This window comes from Brienomyrus brachyistius, chromosome 13 (assembly GCF_023856365.1).
Source record: "Brienomyrus brachyistius isolate T26 chromosome 13, BBRACH_0.4, whole genome shotgun sequence".
NCBI classification, from domain to species: Eukaryota; Metazoa; Chordata; class Actinopteri; order Osteoglossiformes; family Mormyridae; genus Brienomyrus; species Brienomyrus brachyistius.
Genome location: NC_064545.1, coordinates 21660976 through 21681366, shown reverse-complemented (window position 1 = coordinate 21681366; position 20391 = coordinate 21660976). Strand labels below are relative to the sequence as shown.

At 40.4% G+C, this 20391-nt stretch overlaps 1 protein-coding gene across 1 annotated transcript; it reads left to right on the top strand.

Moving 5' to 3' along the window:
• The first annotated feature begins 601 nt into the window (after positions 1-601).
• LOC125705949 (oxysterols receptor LXR-alpha-like) lies at positions 602-20168 on the top strand. The gene is made up of 11 exons (XM_048972337.1): positions 602-843; positions 1552-1659; positions 10035-10115; positions 14542-14739; positions 15241-15507; positions 16334-16542; positions 16647-16826; positions 17043-17142; positions 17279-17392; positions 17705-17799; positions 18085-20168. Exons 3-11 carry the CDS (start codon positions 10076-10078, stop codon positions 18229-18231), a joined length of 1350 nt encoding a protein of 449 aa, XP_048828294.1. The 5' UTR covers positions 602-843; positions 1552-1659; positions 10035-10075; the 3' UTR covers positions 18232-20168.
• Positions 20169-20391: the final 223 nt, after the last annotated feature.

Below are 20391 nucleotides of genomic sequence, written 5' to 3'. Positions count from 1 at the left end.
TCTGCATGCAATAAAACAGAAGTAATTATACCATGTTTCCTGCACAAAACAACTTACAAAATCAAAGAATACACGTGTGAAATTACCATATGGTAATGAAAGAAAAAAATGTTGCTTAAGAAATTGTAATTTTAGGTTTATTTAGTTCTGCCAAACTGCATAATATGTGCTATTTCTAAAACTGTTGTTTTTAAACATTAATGGTATTAAAAGCAGTCTAGTTTTAGTTGAAGGTAAGTACATATATTCAGTTGTAGTACAAGTCCTGTATAATAAAATGTAATATAATGTAAACAACATTTTCTTGAAGTTGAGATTATAAATGATCAATTTTTATAAACGCATAAATTACCTAAGCATGTATTTAGTAAAATTAAGGACATACTTGTAATCTAAATGTTGCCTTTTATGAATTCGAGTACAGCGTTCATTAACAGCCCCAAATTCGGTAAAAAAAAAGGGGGGAAGTGATTGCTTAGTGCTTAGAAATGAGCACATATAATACTGTATATAATATTACAGTGTAGAGATATTCGCCGATCGCCGCACAACTAAAAGGCCCCGCCCCTCGACACGGGGAGCTGCGCAGCGGGCGGGGCTGCGCGCAGCTCGAGGCGAAGCATGTGACTCGACGGTTGCTACGCTCGGTTTTTTAATATGACATCACTGCTTTTTAGGAATGGTAGCTGCAAAACGAATATAATTTCACGATAAACCAGTCTCCGACAAATTGACAACTTTTTGGTTATTACTGTCCTCGTAAAAGCAGCGATATCCTCCTGCCTAGCTTTGGAATAAGTGACGGACGCGAGGTTCAGCTCATTGAGGACTCATCAAGTACAGGTAGCTATCGGTTAGCCTGCTAGCTAATCCGGTTTCGACAGTGAGAGATACTCCATTTTCTTTGCTGCTAACAGTATCTGACTCTTTCAATGTTTCATTTGTTACGACTTTCGAAAGTAAAATGTCTACCAGCCGAAACATTTCGTATTGACACAATAGCAGTCGGTAGCAGGAGGTCATGTACTGCAGAGCAGCTGGTTAGCAAGTACAGTATAACTCGTCTGACTTAAAACACGGGTGTTTACAAAACCTTTCTATTTTAAGCACCTTGGTTTTGAAAATGTTCTTAAAATGCATAACTGGGGTAATTTGAAAATAACTAGTTAGCTAGCTAACTAAAGAAGTGATATGGTTATAACATACACATTAAGGTCTGGTGAATTGCCAGTAAACAACGTGCTAGTCTGGTTAACTAGCTACGTACTAGCTGCGAGTTAATCGGGTCATTCTCGAAATGGTTCGAGCACAGCGGTGATGCAACTTGCATGCCTTTGTTTTCACTTCAGCAAAAGGTTAACCGTTTAGCCCCAAGGGAATGCCATGCTGCTTAATGTCACCCAACTCCGTTCTATTAGCCCGCTCTTGTTCTTGTTTACCATGGATCCTGTTATCTGCCAGATTAAACAGCACCTTTGTTACAGGCGACCTAACCAGACATTAACCATGTCTTTGCTCAGATTTGATCTAAATTTGTCCTTTCATGTCTAGCTTTCCAACCTGTGGTGGAAAACCTGGCAGGATTGTCAAGAATCCCGCAGGGATAATGCCGCTCTCTGCAAAGCACAGAGTAAAACCACTGTCATCGTGTTAATGCAGGTATGCTTAATAAATGCCACATTTAGTTAATGTTTTAAAAGAATTATTAATACTTAATCAGTCTTTCACTTCATCCATTTCAGTGGTGGATAATGTTAGTTACAAACTGTGATTTAATGGTTAATATTAATACATGTTTTCAATCCATCTTTAAACACATGTATCCTTATTGCTGCAATGGGTATTGTAACTTGTTTCGGATGTTGCCCAAGAGATAGTTTTGGGGATAATCGTCTATAACTGGGTAGCACTGTTGCCACACACCTCCAGGGTTGGGGGTTCGATTCCCACATTTGCTTCTTGTCTGTCGCTTTTCTATGTTCTCCCTGTGTTGCGCAGGTTTCCTTAGAGTATGCTGCTTTCCTGCTGCACTCCAAAGATATGTAACTAGGCTAATTTGTGACCGGTAGATGATCGTGATTGTTCACGGTGTGCCCCGTCCTTATTCCCTATGCTGCCTGGGTTAGGCTTCAGGACCACCATGACCCAGATTCTTTATCCTAGTCAGATCATTTGATAATTTTTACTCCTTAGTTTGAACATATGTCATGTTTTTACTCATCACTTCAGTGAATGGTAATTATGACTGATGAGTTGTCAGGATGGGTAGGCGCCCCATCTTGAGTTATACTCTGCTTCCATAGCTTCCGGAATAGACTGTAGTCCCCCATGACTTTGCATAAGACAAGAGGGTATATGGATGAAGCTGATGAGAACATTGGGTTTATTAACTGCGCACTTGTAATGTGTTTATGCACGTATCTCAGTGAATTAGCGAAAAATACAAGCTGAGCATTTGTGAAATGTGTGGCGAGGTGTTTTGCGCTTTTATACAGTGTGAAGAATCTCTTCAGAGGTACAGTGAATATCTGCATGTTTGTCATAAGCAGCTTAATTCAGCTTCCAATATCTGTTTCCCATGCTGAGCAAAAGTGTAAGTTTGCTGATGTTTCTACTGAGAGATTGTACTGTTGCCAGTTATATTTAATTCCTCTTTTTTATACATTCCGTCGTATTCTGTGTTTTATGCGTTGGCATTTATATTAAAATTGCTGTTCTTTTAAATGTAACAAAAACATAACATCGCTTTGGTAATAACGAAGAAACAAGCTGCACTTATGTTTTTTTCCTCAGGTTCATTACTGTATAATATGCTAATTAAACAAATTGTGTAATTATAGTACACGTCTCATTCCCTGATTAAGAATGAACCATGTGTGATAAGTCGGAGCCAATGCCTAATTATATTGCCAAGTGTCAGGCAATCAAAAACCTTAGCAAGCCTTAGAATGCAGAGTAATTCACCTACCCAACCCCATCTTTCCACAAGCCACCTTTTCGCCATCTTTTTAAATTATTTGCTCTGTTTAACATGGTTTTCGTTGGAGCACGGTTTACTCTCAGAAAGTTGAAGTTGAAAACAGCAATGCAAGCAGCACGGTTTTTTTTTTATAAAGATGGGCGGAGCTTACAAATGACAATTTCCCATGATCCATCTACATTTTTTTTTGTGCCTTAATAGACTACAAAATCCTTCATTCTTGATACTTCTTGTAACACTGAAAGGCAGTTCAGGAGGAATTGCAAAGGTATGTAGCCAATACGTTTTATGCTGCTTGACTTGACAGCTCTTGATGTTAACGTGCCAAAAAAAAAAGGTTCAGTTAAGCAATTTACACCAATTGTGCGGTGAGCTGCCCTTTAGAATCATGCCATTCTTCTGTAATTCAATCCGATATGTATTAGGAAAAAATTTGTGTGCAGTAGTTGTCCAATTTCCATGAGTTTTGATATTATTTTATGTGGTGGAACCTATAGCATTTCTATGTGCAGTCACTTTACCATTTGTTGTTTAACTTTTCTTTTTACTGTAATATTGTGTTTATATAATTAATAGATTAAAGAATGAGTACAGGACATTACAATTTTATGGCGCAAGCATATCTTATAAATCAAACTGAAATCAAAGTGAAATTGCGGGACAAAAACCTATAACCCCCTTTCCAGAAATGTTGGTTTGTGGTGTAAAATGTAAATAAAAGCAGATCTCAATGATTAGCAAATCATATAAACTCATATTTAACTGAAAATCGAACAAAGACAGCATCAAATGTTGAAACTGAGAATTTTTATTGTTTTTTGACAAATACATGCTCAATTTGGTATCAGTTTGAATTTGATACTTTTATTATGTTTAGTAAAAGTTGGGATGGGGCAACAAAAAACTGGAGAAGTTGTGTGATGATAAAACAAAACACCCCATTGAATATCTCACAACTACTTAGGTTAATTGGCAACAGATGAGGCAGAATCTCTGGAGTGAAGATGAGGAGAGGTTCACCACTCTGTGAAAATAGTGGCGGCTAAAAAGTCCAGCAATTTCAGAATAATGTTCCCTAGTGTAATATTGCAAAGAATTTGGGAATTTTATCATCTACAGTACACAATATTTAAAAAGTCAGAGAATCGAGAAATCTCTGTACGCAAATGCCAAGGCGAAAAACCAGTATTGGAAAGTGTGATCTTTGGGTCCTGCATTAAAAACACACACAATTCTATAGTAAAACTCACTGCCTGGGCTCAGGAACACTTTAAAAAACCATTGCTTGTGGACGCAGTTCATTGTCGCATCCACAAAGGCAAAGAAGAATCCATATCTAAACATGATCGAGAAACGCCGCCAATTTCTCTGGGCACAAGCTCATTTAAGATGGACTGAGGCAAACTGGAAAACTGTCCTGTGGTCTGATGAATCAAAATTTGAAATTCTTTTTGGAAATCATGGACGCTGTGTCCTCTGGGCTAAAGAGGAGAGAGAGCATCCCAGCTTGTTATCAGACGACAGTTTCAAAGCCAGCATCTGTGATGGTATGGGGCTGCATTACTGTCCATGGGTCCTTGGCTAGCTTGCACATCTGGGAAGGCAGCATTAATGCTGAATGATATATACAGGTTTGGGGGCAACATATGCTGATATCCAGGCTACGTCATTTTTATATCAAGTCAATATAAAGCACATTCTGCAGGTATTATAACAGCATGGCTCCATAGCAGAAGAGGTTGTGTGCTAGACTGGCCTGCCTGCAGTCCACACCTGTCACTCACTGAAAACATCTGGTATATCATGAAACGAAAAATACAAGAGAGGAGACCCCAAACTGTTGAGCCATTGAAATCCTATATCAGGCAGCATTTCACTTTCGAAGCTCCAGCAACTGGTCTCCTCAGTCAGTTTACAGAGTGTTGGTAAGAGAAGAGGTGATGCAACACAGTGGTAAACATGCTCCTGTCTCAACCTTTTTGAAAGGTGTTATTTGAAAGCTGGCATTAAACTGAAATTGAGCATATGTTTGTCATAAAACAATAAAATTTCTGTTTCAATATTTGATATGTTGTCCTTGTTCTATTTGCATTAATCAAATTTTGGCTTGTATGTCTTGTAACTCATTGCATTCTGTTTTTATTTATATTTTACAGTGTCCCAACTTGACTAGAAACAAGAGTTGTAGATATTGGCTCCATATACACCTATGACAAACTATTAACTAATTGTTGATACATGGAAATGTTCTCAAAGTGTGAATCAGCAAAATTTAAACTTATTTATACTTGGAAGTTTTTGATATTTTTCTTTGTCATTTCTGCTCACCTAAATTTAATTGCTAATAGCTTTCAGGTCTGAACTTGGATGGCTTTACCCGTCTCTTTTTTTCATTAATAATCCGCCATGAGTGACACATTTCAGCACTAGGGCATCATTGTGTGCTTCTTGTTCACTTAAATCAAAATCTTTTTAGCTAAGCTGATAGTGTGTGAGGTCAAATCTGGTAGATGTTTTAGAATTCTTTATGTATACTTGATTTTTAAAAAGTCATAAGGAAGAGTACAATGTTTGTATAAGCTGTTATTTCTAATTAATATGCATGGTTACGTATTGGATACTTCAGCTGTAGTTATAAATACATCGCAATAAAAGGGAACTAAATTAAACAATAACTCAAAAAATTCCAGAAATCATTAAAAGCACATTTCCATGCTATTAACCTAATCGGCAGTGCTAGATTCCCATTTATTTTACATAGTTTTTCATTAGTTGAGGCTTTTGTCCAAAGCGACGTAGAAGTGAGGCAAATGACATATTACCTTAGGTTTATTGGTCATGAAATAGAAATTGCTTCTAGGGTGAAGGAAAAATGCATTCTGTTACAAATCGCAATTCTTCGATGTGGCGATTTTTAAGGTGCACGAGAGTTAAACTATCTTTTTAATATTAATGTAAAAATAGGTTACTGTAACTATGTTGGTCACATTTGTTAATGCCAAATATATTTATCGAGTTGTAAACACGTTTTAAGGGACTGACACAAGTCTGGCATAGTGCTATCATGAATGAGGAAGCATGTGCAGTAAGGATGGGCCTATTCACACTTTTTCAGTTCTGAAGCAATTCCGATATGCAAGCTTTCTGATGCTTAAAAATGCCCCACATTTTTTCCTCTCACTGACAAAAGCGTCGCTTTAACACCCCTCGTGTTTCACAAGCAGTAGCGATTGTTCAAAGAAGCCCAATCTAGTGACTCCCAAATCCTCTGTTGCTTTTTCATTTTACTTGCGTTGTCTCGCACAATTGTGTGCACTTTGTTTAGAGAGAATATCGGATTGCCGCATCTCTAATCTCTAAGAGACTTTTACAGCACAATCTCAATTTGGGCAAATTTCGATTCAGTAAAGTAAATAGACACCTAGATGTGATTATGGTTATCGTGATAATACTACTAACATTCAGATGTGTCATTCCGAAAACCCACAGTTTGATAACCGCAAACTCATTTGCATACCAAGTAAAAGTAAGATAAATTTAAAAATTTACAAGATTACTTCATAACAATCATGAAGAACTAAACCCTGTCTTCTCTCCTGCAGTGGTGGTCTAATGGATAGGGAAATGTGCTGAAATGTGCTTCAAATGTGTTGAAGATTGTTGGTGTGAATCTCTAACCTGCAAGGTACCACTGAGGTACCTTGAGTACAGTACTGTCCCCAAGCACTGCTTCCTGGGTGCTGAATTTGCTTTCCCCTGCTATGCCACAGAGGACACATTTCATTGTTGTGTGCTGTGGTGTGTCAGCGATTAATCACTTTCACTTCACTACAGAGTATGATTGTATATGTGTGGTGATGAACACCCCCAGGTCTCCATTCATTCATTTTGTCTGAATTTCCTGGCAAAAACACCTTAAATACCACTGGGAGACTAATGTGTTGTGTTTTCCTTGCTGTGGTTGTATGTAGACTCGGGTGATGAATTTGTCATTCCAAAAAAAGTCATTTAAATTGTTGTGTTCCCCTCCACATCAGGTCTTCTCCTATGCCATTAGTACCATACAGACCTTGTCTTTAGTTGAAATATAGACCTGAAATGCTATTCGTCAAAAACTATTAAATAACCTTGATACATATCGCATTGGCAAACAGATATCAAGATATAATTGATTCAGGAGGACTCTGTGAATTCCCACCCCTAGAAAGCAGTTTATGTTGTTGCTCCTGCTAATTTTACACTTATAATAGTGCAACGTAAGGCTAACATAACTGCTAACAGTGCAATGTCTTTAGTAGCGGCAGAGTTGAAGGTCTTCTGTAATACCCTTCAATAGATCCTATGCTTAGCAGGACTTTCCTAGTTTTAATGGCTGATGGTAATAACATTTTTCCTCAGTACTATTCACTCAATCCATGTGAAACTCATACGGTCAATCACACAGGACCTTTGGACTTTCACTCAAGCTCAGGCAGCAAGCATCTGGATGTTTAAACAAAGCCAAGCCTTCTGCCACCTTCCTGGCCCATCAGAATTCAGGCAGTTGAGTAAAAAAATAAACAACTGTTACAACTGCTGGACTGATAATAAAAACTAATGTCACCACAGCTTGGCCTGACACCAGGGGTAACCACCTGTGCTTTGACAGAGTGAATCCCTTTCCAAGGCTCATGGTTTGGGGCACAAACTTCTTCGGAAGTGGTGCAATGATTTTCAGGAGTAGCGAGTACAAGTATCTTAAAAGGAGGGGAAGCGGTAGAATCATCAATAATGGTGAAATTTTGTTTGTGGCAATCCTGTCTGTGTAACCCTTTTCTATTTTTTTATTATTTTTGCAGTCAGATGTCTGTTACTAACGATTAGATAAGGAAACGATGAAAGGTGGTGCTGTAAAGTTCTGCTTCTGGAGATCTGCCCTTCAGCTCATTTTTAAGCTCTCATTAAATCACGGAGCAGAGATAAATGGTTTCCTTCAGGGTTGTTTGTTGAACTGAGTGGTTCTGTGCCCAGATGGACCGAAGGCTCAGATCCGAACAACAGTGGAGTGTATTTGTCATTTATAATCAAGGCCTTTTCACGCCCCCTGCCTCCCTCTCTCAACCTATAAATAAGAAATTGAAAACTTTCTTTGTGAACCACATTACACTTTGCTTTGCTTCCAGCTTTGTTGACCAAACAGTTTTTGGTAAATTTATTTTAAGGAATTGAAACTAATATCTAGTATAATATTGAAAGTGCTTTACCCCGGCATATACAGGCGTGGAAAAAATTGAGACCACTATATATTTTTAAACAAAATCTGCATTTTTAAATCATAAATTGTGGTCTTCTGAGCAGCAGGATGCTTTCAGGTTGAAAATTTCTAAGACAGTAGGACACAAAAATAAAGTGAAGCAGGAGACACTGGGAATGACCAGAAACCAGCCAGGTAAAAGGCGGAAGCCATATTCTAATGCCAGAGATGACCGCTAACTTATGCGACAGTTTCTCATGAATCGTAAGATGACATCAAGTGACCTTCAGTAGGAATGGGAAACATTAAGTTCAGGTGTGCAGTGCACTGCTGGGACAGTTTATTTCAGGCTCCTGGAAGCAGGACTGGGGTCCCACAAAGCAAGGAAGAAGCCCTTCATTAATGAGAAACAGTGAAGGACCAATTTGCAGAACATTGTATATTATTCACAGACGCATACCTATTGAGAAATGAGTGAAACAAAAAATTATGTTGTGGTCTCTTAGTTTTTTCAGCGGCTGCATTATTGTAGTATGAGAAGTCTCTTTCTGGATTATCCTAGCAAAGCCTAACCCTCAAAAGATGTCAGGCTTATGAATATTATAATAATTTAAGGAGTTTATGTATCTCTTATGTATCGGTTATTTAAGGTGTGTGTGCGCCATTCAAAATATTCCTTTTAAAACTAAACTTTGCCAACAAGAGTCCTTGAAATTATACTGCTGTGCTACATATGTATAACATGTAATTGCCCCTGAATATGTAGCAGTCTTGCTATGTGCGTGAATATGCTCTGTCTGGTCATGGGAGTGGACAGTCTATGACATTATTTCAGTCCATCACTAAGAACTTTGTTTTCCCAGCAAGCTTGTGAGAGCATTTCCTTACCGAGTGGAATCCCTGAAATATACTTAGTATTTGTAAGGTAAATTGGTTGTTAATTTCTAGTCCTGATTGTGATTCCTAGGCTGTGACTTTTTGGTATCCTCAGGGTGTCTGTCATTCTTTTAGTTTGGTATTAAACTGCTTCGCTTACTTGTACTTCGTGCATATGCCTACATAGCTGCTATTGAACCCACATTCTACATTGATCAGAATGGAATACTGCACGGTCAATTGGCTCTAGAGTTCTCATGCTTTTGTGAAGACACTAAATACTGAACATGCAGCATGTCCCTCTGGCCACATACTGCATTGTGCTATAATTAGTCCTTCACTTCATGGTGCCCTAGGGTGGGGTTGTAATTTCCCATGTAATTTCCACTTGTCAGCAAGCACAAGGTGAAAAAGAAGAAGGAAGTCCGTGCAACCTTGCTAAAAGTGGAGGTCTTTGCGTCCTGCGAAACGCATTGTTCATCACTTTCAGTACTCTTGGGAATAGGGCAGGGTTTTTTTTTTCTTCTTCGAGGCAGTGCGTCCAAATTCCCCTCGCAATGCCATCCAAAAAGTAAGAGGAAGTATTATGTTAGGGATGTCTTTAGTATTTTGTGTCTCTGGGGAAGTTGTACAGCATAGCATACATTGAAATGTTCTTTCTAGTAAGTGTGATGTACAGTTGTGACCAGGGAGGCACCATGATATTGGCACAACATCAGTATCGCCTATTATCGGCCTCGGTAAATATGAAAATTTCGGCCGACGATCCTGGTCGATGAAGTGACGTGTTAACTCTGCCACAGGGGTTTCATGGTGCAGCTTAAAATGCGAAACACCCTTGACACAAGGGTTTAAATACATGTACATACATAAGGCTTTATATACATAATACAAGGTTATACTGATGCTAATTTCTTCCCATGTGTGAAAATGTATGTTTTCCAGGGTGAAGGTTGATTCTGTTATGACAAGCTGCTGTGAAAAACATGTCCACACTGTCTGCGACTACTATCCCTGATGGCCATGGTAAATGTTTCACTTCCATTCATGTCCATTTTTGTTCAAACGTTGGCCGGGTCGGTAGACCTGCAGAGATAAACACTATCTAAATAGCCGCTGCGTCATTCTGTTTCCCCTCTACATCCTTAAATATAAAGCAGATCAGATGTTGCTTAGTAAGTTGAAAGTATGTATCCTTGGTCTGATTATGATTGATGTAGCTTGTTTTTTTTTTTTTTTTTTTTTAAATCTGTGGCATCTGTTTGCCCCATGTTTTATGCCCATCTACTGTCTGATTGGTGTACCTTCATCATATGATGGGGGTGAGTGGCACAGCAGGTTAAAAGCTATGTCTGTGATTGGATGACCACCGGTTTGAACCTGTGGGTCGGCAGAGTGATTATACGACCCAGCTTTCTCAAAAGTAATCGACATCGCTGTGGACTAAAGCACCTTGCATAACCCTGACCTAATTAGTGAGTTTTAAATAATAACAAGTCGAATAATGATGACTAAAGGCAAAATAATTATCGCGAAATAAATGCACCAAAGAAAGAGCACAGGGTTTTTGGACTTGGATAAGCTCAGGGCTTTGCTGTAGCCATCGTATCCTTTTGCTGGCAGTGTGGGTCTCCCCAGCCTGAAGAAAAGTCATCGTGCGCTGCAAATGCCACTCTGTGTGCAGCCTGACTCATGGCTTGGTGAAGTCTCAGTGAGTCAGGAATTTTCCTCCAGCCCCGTATGAACGGCTGCTTTATTCAGCCAGCTTGCGCTGCCCGGGAGGCCGCCTTCTCAAAGGGCTACACTGGAAATGGAGGTCGCATGCGTTGCTCCGTGTCACTAGCAGCCATGAATACCAAACACTCTGCTTTGGGAAGCCGGTGCCTTCCCCATGGGGGTGGATGGGGAGCTTGAGGATGTGTTTTGATGTGCTGTGTATTTTAGTTTCCAGGCAGTAACCTGTCCAATGCAACTCTTTGGCCAGTACTTGTTAGATCCATTAGCGTCTATTGAAGCTACTTACGACAACAGCATGGTCTCTTTTTTTGTTGTCAGTCCGCTTCTTTTTATCCGAAAGTGAGGTGCGAGTAGTACTGGCATGACCAGAGTTTTGGCCGAATTAAACTCTGGTTCCCTTTTAGTTGTGTTGTAATGACCTTTGCCTTAGTTTTTTTATATGCGCAGGAGGTTATATGTGGTAGAGAGTTTCCTAAATTAGGTCACTTTTTCTGTGTGAAATACAGCAGAAGATGAACCACTGTTCCTGTTGCCCAGTATTGGCATTGACTCAGCAGTGGCTAACGATAGGTTGCTTTGAAACATTCCGGTATTTCTAGCTGGCTGATTACCATGATGTCGTTATTAAAACATAACTACTGTTACACAAAAGCAGGAACTTTATTTTATTTTTTTGCTGAGGCAAAATATTTTATGAGTAGCCATTCAGTCTTTGGACTGTTACAAATTGAACTCTCTGAAATAATCTGGTGTAAAATGATAATATTAGATTTTATTGCTGATTTATGTAGCATGAGAAGTGCCCCAGACATTCATATATGCTTGACCAGTATGGGTGGTCGCAGCTTTGCCTGTTGAAGTTCTTTGTTTGTAGCTGTGTTCTTCTCTCTGGTCTTTCGCCTAACACAAGCCTCATTAGACTTGCTCACAAAACCCGCATTCCAATACATTGCCAGAATAAAAAATAAATGAATCAACAGAAGAAGCCTTGTTTCATGGTGAATTGGGGGCTGTAGTAGAAATTGATAATCTGTCTATGTGTGCGTGAACAAAAGACCTTTTCACGAAAATGTCACCCAGACTTGTTTTGTCAGAAGAAGTTATTCAGCGGTATGATGTGACTGTGAATCATTCCTGCAGAATTTTTACATTGCAGAGATTTAACTGACGACAACTTGACCTGTTTGCACAGAGAAAATACCATAAGCCTGAGGTTGAGTTTAAGACATTTTATATGTGATTCTTTTAAACACAAATTTAACTCCCTGTCACTGTAAGCCAATACCTTGGCCTTTCCTTCATTCTTCCCGCTTGTAAGAAATGCCAGGTCGATTGTCATCTGCAGGCCTGCCTGCTGAATCAGTGCTCTCACTCTACAGCACCACCTACAGGCTGAAATGGAAAAATAGGTCTGTGATAAGTGGGCTGCTGTAGATCGGACTTTTAGATCTGATCTAAAAGGCCTTTCGTATTGTTATGTTGTTTAGATAAAACATTTTCATTAATATCAACATGATTACAATTCAAAGTCTGCTTTATATTAGTAGATCCTTTCCAAGCAATTTTGAAAGTATCTTGAAACATGTTATCCCAATAATAGACTGTACAGGCACAACTGACCAGCCAATAAATCTTCCGATTTATCTGAAGTTTGTTTATTTGTCATGCTGTGATACTGAATCATTTTAAAACACTCCCCCAGATGAGAGGAGTGTGGCCAACATTGGGCTAGTTGGTATGCACCAAAACCCATATCTTTGTATGTAAGGGCAGAATATTGACCACTAAGAAATACACTCACCACACACACACACACACACACACACAATTATTATTAAAACAGTGTGGTCAAAACGAAGTGCAAAAACAGCGTATACAACTATAGCTATTCAGCATAGACATTTTCACTATTGCAAACAGGAGTCTCAAAATATTTTTTAAGATATGCCTAGGCCTATATCTGTGTTGCAGAAGTTCAGTTAAGCAGCCTCGACATTGTTCTCTTGAAACGGAAGGTGAATGTTTATGAAAAAAAATCTAAATGTAAAACGTCTGCCAAATGGCTTTAAAACAGAAGCTTGACGACCAGCAGTGTGCTTAACTGGAAAGACCCTCATTTTAAGTTATTACTCTTTAACAAAATAAAGCAAATATTGCAAATTACGATATATTTAACCTGTGAGGCTTTTGTCAGTGTTTTAAATCAAAACGAACCTCCAACAGATTCCCCCGAGATGCTAACTAATTTGATTTTAGCTGGGAGTCGGTGCAATGTCATGACCGAGGATCTCGTGTTCTTTACAACCAGGAAGGAATACTATTGTTATCGATTAAAAAAATAGAGAGAGCCCTTTTTTAATGCACAATAAAAGTATATTGATATAGAAGGTATTCCATTATCCTATATCTCTTTCTGAAAATATCAATATACCATAAAAATTCTACGTACCGCCCAGACCTAGGCCTACATAACATGCTTGTTGCTTGAGAAAATCGTAGTGAGCGAGTGCCCAGCAGCTTGGGCCACTAGATTGGTCATATCCCTACTTCCCCTCTTGTTCATTTTTTTTTGACCTGTGGTCATCAGCAGTAAGTTCTTGGGTCAGGTCCAGAGGTCACTGGCAGAACATTCGGAACATGTCGTTAGGGTTCCTGAATGAGTAAACATGTGTTTCATAACTCATTGGGAAGGGAGGCGGAGGAGTCAGAGGTTTACTGATGAAATCGCCATGCTGTGCATAGACCCTCGCTTCTCCAAGAGCAGGTGCTGTAGGCCGTCCCGTTTGCAGCAGAAAAAGATGCTACCAGGTCAATACAACCTTGTACAGTCTGCTGCTAGAGCTGTGGGCTTATGTCATCATGTCCGTTCCGTCGACTTGTAGGCCACTAGTCCTGTGTGGAATGTGATCCTTGTGCAGGCAGAACTTCGACCATGAGGGTGGCTTGGACCCACTTACTGAGAGGAATGTGACAGTGACGTTATTGATTTATAATATGTCATGCATGTTAACAGTGCAGGTAATCATAGCTGCATCCCCTAAGTTTATTTATGCTGTTAATCTGCTTGGGTGAACCTCCGCTCTCCAATTTTCCGGGGGTTTCCTCATCTCACCTAAATCATTCTTTGAAAGGATTGTGTCTAGAATATAACGGCCGTTTAAAATGTATCTGCAATATAGCTGTGGGTAAATGATGTTTTATTTTGAGACCTGTTTTTCCCTTCGCGATTGAACCATTTTTGAGAGCAGTTGTACAGAAATCCATTTAAGCACTTACACAAATGGCTCTTTCTGAAAGGGTCACATTTTTCCTGAGCATAGGTCACTAATGTTTTCCACAATCCCCTCGCAATGCATTTGTGTAAAATATGAGCAAAATAAATGCACTTTAACTTTTTTTTTTTTTTTTTGCATCATCTTTGCTTATAATAAAAAAATGCAATTTGTGTTTGTCCAGCTGGGGTTTGTCAGTTGTGGTTTCTAGCTAGTGGCAGAAATCCTAAAATGCCTTGTAGCATCTCCTTTTCTATGTGCTCATTCACAAATAATATTGGCATAAATCCAAATGAGAAATGAAGCCTGAATTCCTAATGAAAAGGAAAACACCTGTATAGGATGACAAGCGTGTATGACGAACAGATCCAGATTGTGTTCCTTCTCGGAACTGCCATGCCATTTACCTTTTTTTTTTTTTTTTTTTCTGTCCTCCGCTGCAGGTGAAATTAAATTGTTTGGGGTGGTGCCAGAGCTGGTCTCAAGTTTGAAATTGCCCCCCAGTGCAATGTTGACTCAGAGCAGCCATGATGGGTCTCTGCAACCCCTCCACCTTGTTGGCCTGCAGGGGGAGCCCATGGGACCAGGGCTGCACTGTTCCATGTCCATGGACTCCAGTGACCTCAAAACAGACATCACAGGTAACTGGCGGACGTTTGACTCAGGCGAGGCACAGACTGCTTAAATGTTATCTGAAACTGCAGTGCTGCAAATTTTATCATGACTTACTTTGTTAGTTCATACAGTTTGTTGTAACGAAATGTGACTCCTTTGACTGCAAATGAGAATTATAGCATAGAATGGTTTTCCAAGGCACTGGGCACATTTGCTATGGTTTATAATTTAAGATTGTAGTAAATATTTGACAAAAGAACTTTTATTATGAGTTCATAGTGTTTTCTTGATCTTTTCTCCTCCATAATTGGGCTCCCCTAATTTTGCTAAATTGTACATTAAGCTTAAATACTCCATGGTATTAAATAGAAGACAGGAATGTGCAGAGAGAAGCGAGCTGACTCGGTATGCCCTCAGAGACAAGCAGCCCGTTCTTTGTCAGCAGTCATATATAAACTAGGTAGTGTAGTCACATGTTGCGTGTATACAGAGCAGGAGTGTGTCACTGGAGCACGTCCCTCCTGCAGAGAATCAGCCAGTGAAGAGGAAGAAGGGTCCGGCCCCCAAGATGCTGGGCAATGAGGTGTGCAGCGTGTGTGGGGACAAGGCCTCGGGCTTCCACTACAACGTGCTGAGCTGCGAGGGCTGCAAGGGCTTCTTCCGCCGCAGCGTCATCAAGGGCGCCCAGTACACCTGCAAGAACAGCGGCAAATGCGAGATGGACATGTACATGCGGCGCAAGTGTCAGCAGTGCCGGCTGCGCAAGTGCCGGGAGGCGGGCATGCTGGAGCAGTGTGAGTGCGCCCCCTGTTGGCTGAAGGCCTGCTCCGTCTTCCAGCCGACGATCTTGTGTCAGTAGGCATAGAAGGCGGTTTCTGCCTCGGTAGATCAGCCCGCTGTGATCAGAATGTTGTCGGTTTGAAACCCCGGCTCGGCAAAGTCGTCACATCTCAGTCGTGCCCTTGAGTCCTTTACCCCCCAGAATGCTCCAGGGGTGCCAGATCACTGGCTCACCCTGTGCCCTGACATCAAGTTTTGCTCTCAAATGTATATATGTGGGACAGCAAGGTGGGATATGCAAAAAGAAGCATTCCAATCTAGCTGTATTCATACTCCGAAATGCAAATAAAGCATTTTTTCATTGCTGTTCTGGGATGTTACACTGCTCTGCCTATGTGAGCAGATATGTAGCAATACTATTTGCATATTATTTATATTTGTTTCCAGCCATCTTCCAAGTGCTTATCCTGGTCAGGTGACCCCTGACAGGCATTACACTGTAGATGGGATGCCAGCGAATTTCAAGGGCATATTAAAACTATGGGCAATTTAGAGTCGGCGTAGCACACCTTTGGACTGTGAGGGAATTCAGATGACTCAGAGAGAACATGCAAGCTCTTCAAAAACAGAACAGAGGCGAGATTCAAATCAGCAATCCTGAGGGCGGGAGGTAGCTGCGCTACCCACTGAGCCACCATACCGCATTAGGAATATATGTGTTACTCATTTAAACCATAAGTAAAGGCATTATACAACCATTTGGCAGGAGTGAAAGCACAGAAGGTGGGTTCACTGAGCACATCATGCTGTGCTTAAACACGCTCTGTTCCCATGACTCAGGTGTCCTCTCAGAGGAGCAGATCAGGCTGAAGAAGATGAAGAAGCAGCACGAGGAAGAATCAGCCCGTAGCTCTGTCGTTCTGGCCAGCCCCACGCCGGGGGCCGAGTCAGCCCAGCTACCGCCGCAGCAGCAGGAGATGATTGAGAAGCTTGTGACCATGCAGAAACAGTGCAACAAGAGGTCCTTCATAGACCAGCCCAAAGTCACCGTACGTTCATTCTAATGGCACTGGGCAATTCATACTTGCGCCCATCCTGGGTCTACATCCCTCGCAGCTGTGAATCAGTTTGGTTTCACTTTGTCTGGCCCCAGCCTTGGCCCCTGAGCCAGGACCCCCAGAACCGGGAGGTGCGGCAGCAGCGATTCGCCCACTTCACCGAGCTGGCCATCATGTCCGTGCAGGAGATCGTGGACTTCGCCAAGCAGCTACCGGGATTCCTGGAGCTGACACGAGAGGACCAGATCGCCTTGCTCAAGACGTCCACCATCGAGGTGAAGCCCAACACTCTTCTTCTCTGAAGAAGCATATGGCAAGTCGGTTTCTGAACCGCACCTATCAGACTGCAGACGGTGGCATTTTACTTGTAACATTTTTTAATGGGAGTCCTACCATTTACTGTTCTTCTGCTAAGCCTCTGTTCAATGCCCAGGTCCTTTATTTTTTCTTCTCTCCTGTTACTCACACATATATTAAAATACTCTCTTCAGATCATGCTGTTGGAAACCTCACGAAGGTACAATCCTGATATTGAAAGCATCACCTTTCTGAAGGATTTCAGTTATAATAAGGAGGATTTTGCAAAAGCAGGTTTGCATCCATTATGAAAACGTTTCTTGTCAGTTAGGATCAGTCTTTAGTACATTAACTCGTATTATTTCCTCAGCTTCAATTTCTTTTTATTTCCCAGAAAATTGGACTTCTGAATGTATTTTCATATTTTAAGGGCTTCAGCTGGAGTTCATCAACCCCATCTTTGAGTTTTCTAAGGGCATGAATGAGCTGCATCTGGACGAGGCCGAATACGCCTTGCTTATCGCCATCAACATCTTCTCAGCAGGTTGGAAAACTTTTACCCGTTTCTTCCCATCACTGTACAGATGGCAGGAGACTGTATGCTTATTGGAACTGCTGAAAGATATACATGTATACCTGTGTTTGTGAGTAAGAAATGTGAGAACATCTGGTCATCTGCAGGTTTTGGTAATTCATGTTTGAATACATAAATATCTCAGCTTTTTTGTCATTCATAGCAGGGTATTGTACTGGAGGATTCTCTTTAAGCAAAGATCATCACATCTATGCTGAGGCAACCTTCAGGACACAAGTCCATGTTCTTAATTATTGTGCCACCTCTTGATGTGTCTTACAGATCGTCCTAATGTGCATGACCATGCTTTAGTGGAAAGACTCCAGCAGCCATATGTGGAAGCTCTTCACTCTTACATCAGATTAAAGAGACCTATGGTAAGTACTGGAACTGCTACTGAAAACCTGCATGTGATAATCACTAGTTCTAAATCTTATTGTTCTTTAGTATGAATTGTCTTTGTCACTCGGTGTTCTCAAGTGGATCCTACAGTGTTTAAATCAACTGTCATGCCTCAGTGTAAAATGGAAGGTTTGTGTGCAAACACCTGGCTCAAGGACTTCTGTATACAAAGTGCTTCCTTTACCAGTCTGCCAGGTGCCGCCATTGCTGCTGCTGTAGTAGAAGAATCCAGCAAAAGTCAATCTGTCCATGTCTTGCAGGACCACCTGATGTTCCCACGCATGCTGATGAAGCTAGTGAGCCTGCGGACCCTCAGCAGCGTCCATTCAGAGCAGGTCTTTGCCCTGCGTCTCCAGGACAAGAAGCTTCCACCCCTCCTGTCAGAGATCTGGGATGTCCACGAGTGATGGAGTGTCACCATCACATTCTTGGCTCGCCTTGCCGGGGCCACCTTCAGTCCTGCCAAGATCCTGTCAGGATTGAGGAGTTTGGTGGGAGCGTACACCTCTGTAGGTTTGGATCCCTCCCAGAGACGGATGTGACGTTTCCCATAGTCTGGGCATTCCTCTAACATTGAGCTCTCTGCATCATAACTCCTGGCCATGTACTCCTCTCCACAGAGCAAAAAATCTGAAGGGACAAAGCCAAAGTCACTAATATAAATTTTATTCCACTTAATGCAGGTTTTAAGAAATACTCTTCTTACAGATACTGCCTCAGGAAATTATAGGCTTGTGTTTCTGACTTCTCACGTTATAAAAAATATACATTTGGGCTTACGCCATTAAGGAATTCTCTGTCGACTCGGTATAACCTGGCAGCTCTGTACTTACAGTATATTTCAGACTTGACAGCCAGTGTTAATGCTACAATGACTTACATTCAGAAAATGCATCTTTCACTTTACTAAACTAGGGAGCTTTAGCGGGGTGTGGCATGCTTATTCATAGAATGCATATTATGTCTTGTACTGACAGAATGTTTATGTGGGTAATTAAGTGTTTAATATTGCCCTGCAGGTTAGAGGCAAAGCGTAAAACATTAAGGAATAATGTTGCATAAAAACACACGTATACCTAGACCCAGACATGAAAATATAGTTTGTTTGAATCTACTGTATTACACTTACAACTCTGTCTTCCTCATGGTGAGGCTGCAACTTGTCCTCTGCCCACCCCCCCCCATGTCATTTAGAGAAGTAAAGAATGTATGGATGCTACAGGGATACCTTTGTATACTTACAATGTGGAAGAGCTGCAGTAAAATCTACCGCTGCTATGCCTAAGGCAAGTTGCAGTTTACAAAATAAAACTGAGAGCATTTATGTCACATAACAACCTCTTTCTCTGAGCTTTAGCACTTTAACCTTGGGTCTCATCTGTGATATTTTTGGGCGGGCGGGCGCAATAGTAACCTAAGTGGGGCACTTTGAACAAGTAGCACACAAACATCACAAGTAGCTCTTTGAATAGAGCAGTATTTCTTGCAGTTTAGTAAACTTTCCATTTAGGTGCTGTTGTGTCAGACCCAGGGGGAAAATTTATTAACTTTTAGTGCAACATTTGCTTTGAGTAATAAAATTCTGATTGTGCATTCGAAATGAAATATACATTCAGAGCATCAGGGAAAGGATAAAGGTGCTTGTTTAATTTATCAGTTTTTTTGCTCATTTGGAAAACTGATTGAAAAGTAGATGGAAATAAACCAAGTGCAGGTCTAAGGTACATTTCCTACTACAACCTTGTGAAATCCTGACTCTCCCTGGAGTTTCTCCTCTAACATCAAAATTAAACTTCCTCTGTTTTCATTTCACTTATTTTGTCAATAGGTCTAATTTGAAGAATGATTCGCCGACTGGAATATAACACCACACTTGAATTGGATATCTGCTGCTTTATACAGGGTTTCTAATGCACCCATACATCTTGGTCGTAAAGTTGTATTGTTCCATGAACAACTGCTTATTTCGCTTGTTTTAAAATGTTTAGGAAGCAAAACGTACTTATATCGGGCTTCTCCGGATTGTTATACCAAAACGTTTAAAAGTATATTTCAGAGCTGAAACAATGATTTTCCCTTGTACTCTATGCTATCTGTGTTTAGATTTGTTTTCATATCTAAAACTGTTGCCTTAATTCCTTTTGTCCTGCTTTTATGTGTGAAATGCTGACAAAAAATATGCACAGATGTTTTTTTAATTATGAAAGACTATTTTTGCAGAACCTTGTTGAACCGGATGTGTATTAAAATTTGTGTATATGTTTGTTTCTAATTTCAAAGTGATTGAGGAAGTATACAGTTGCCTAGCACGCTAAAAATAAAACGAATAATTTCTTGAATGGGATTCCTTTTTCTGCAGAGAATCATTTATTGATTGTTAAACTTTTATATATTACTGAACTTGTATTATCCTGCTCCACAGTATCAGCCACTGAGTTTTGTACGCATTTCAAATAACAAAATTAGCAATGACTTAATAAACCTTCGAGTCTGATCCTCTTCAGCAAGAAAAAATTACGCTGCTTATATGGTATCTGGTTACCCCGCGGAAAACAAACTAGGTTTAA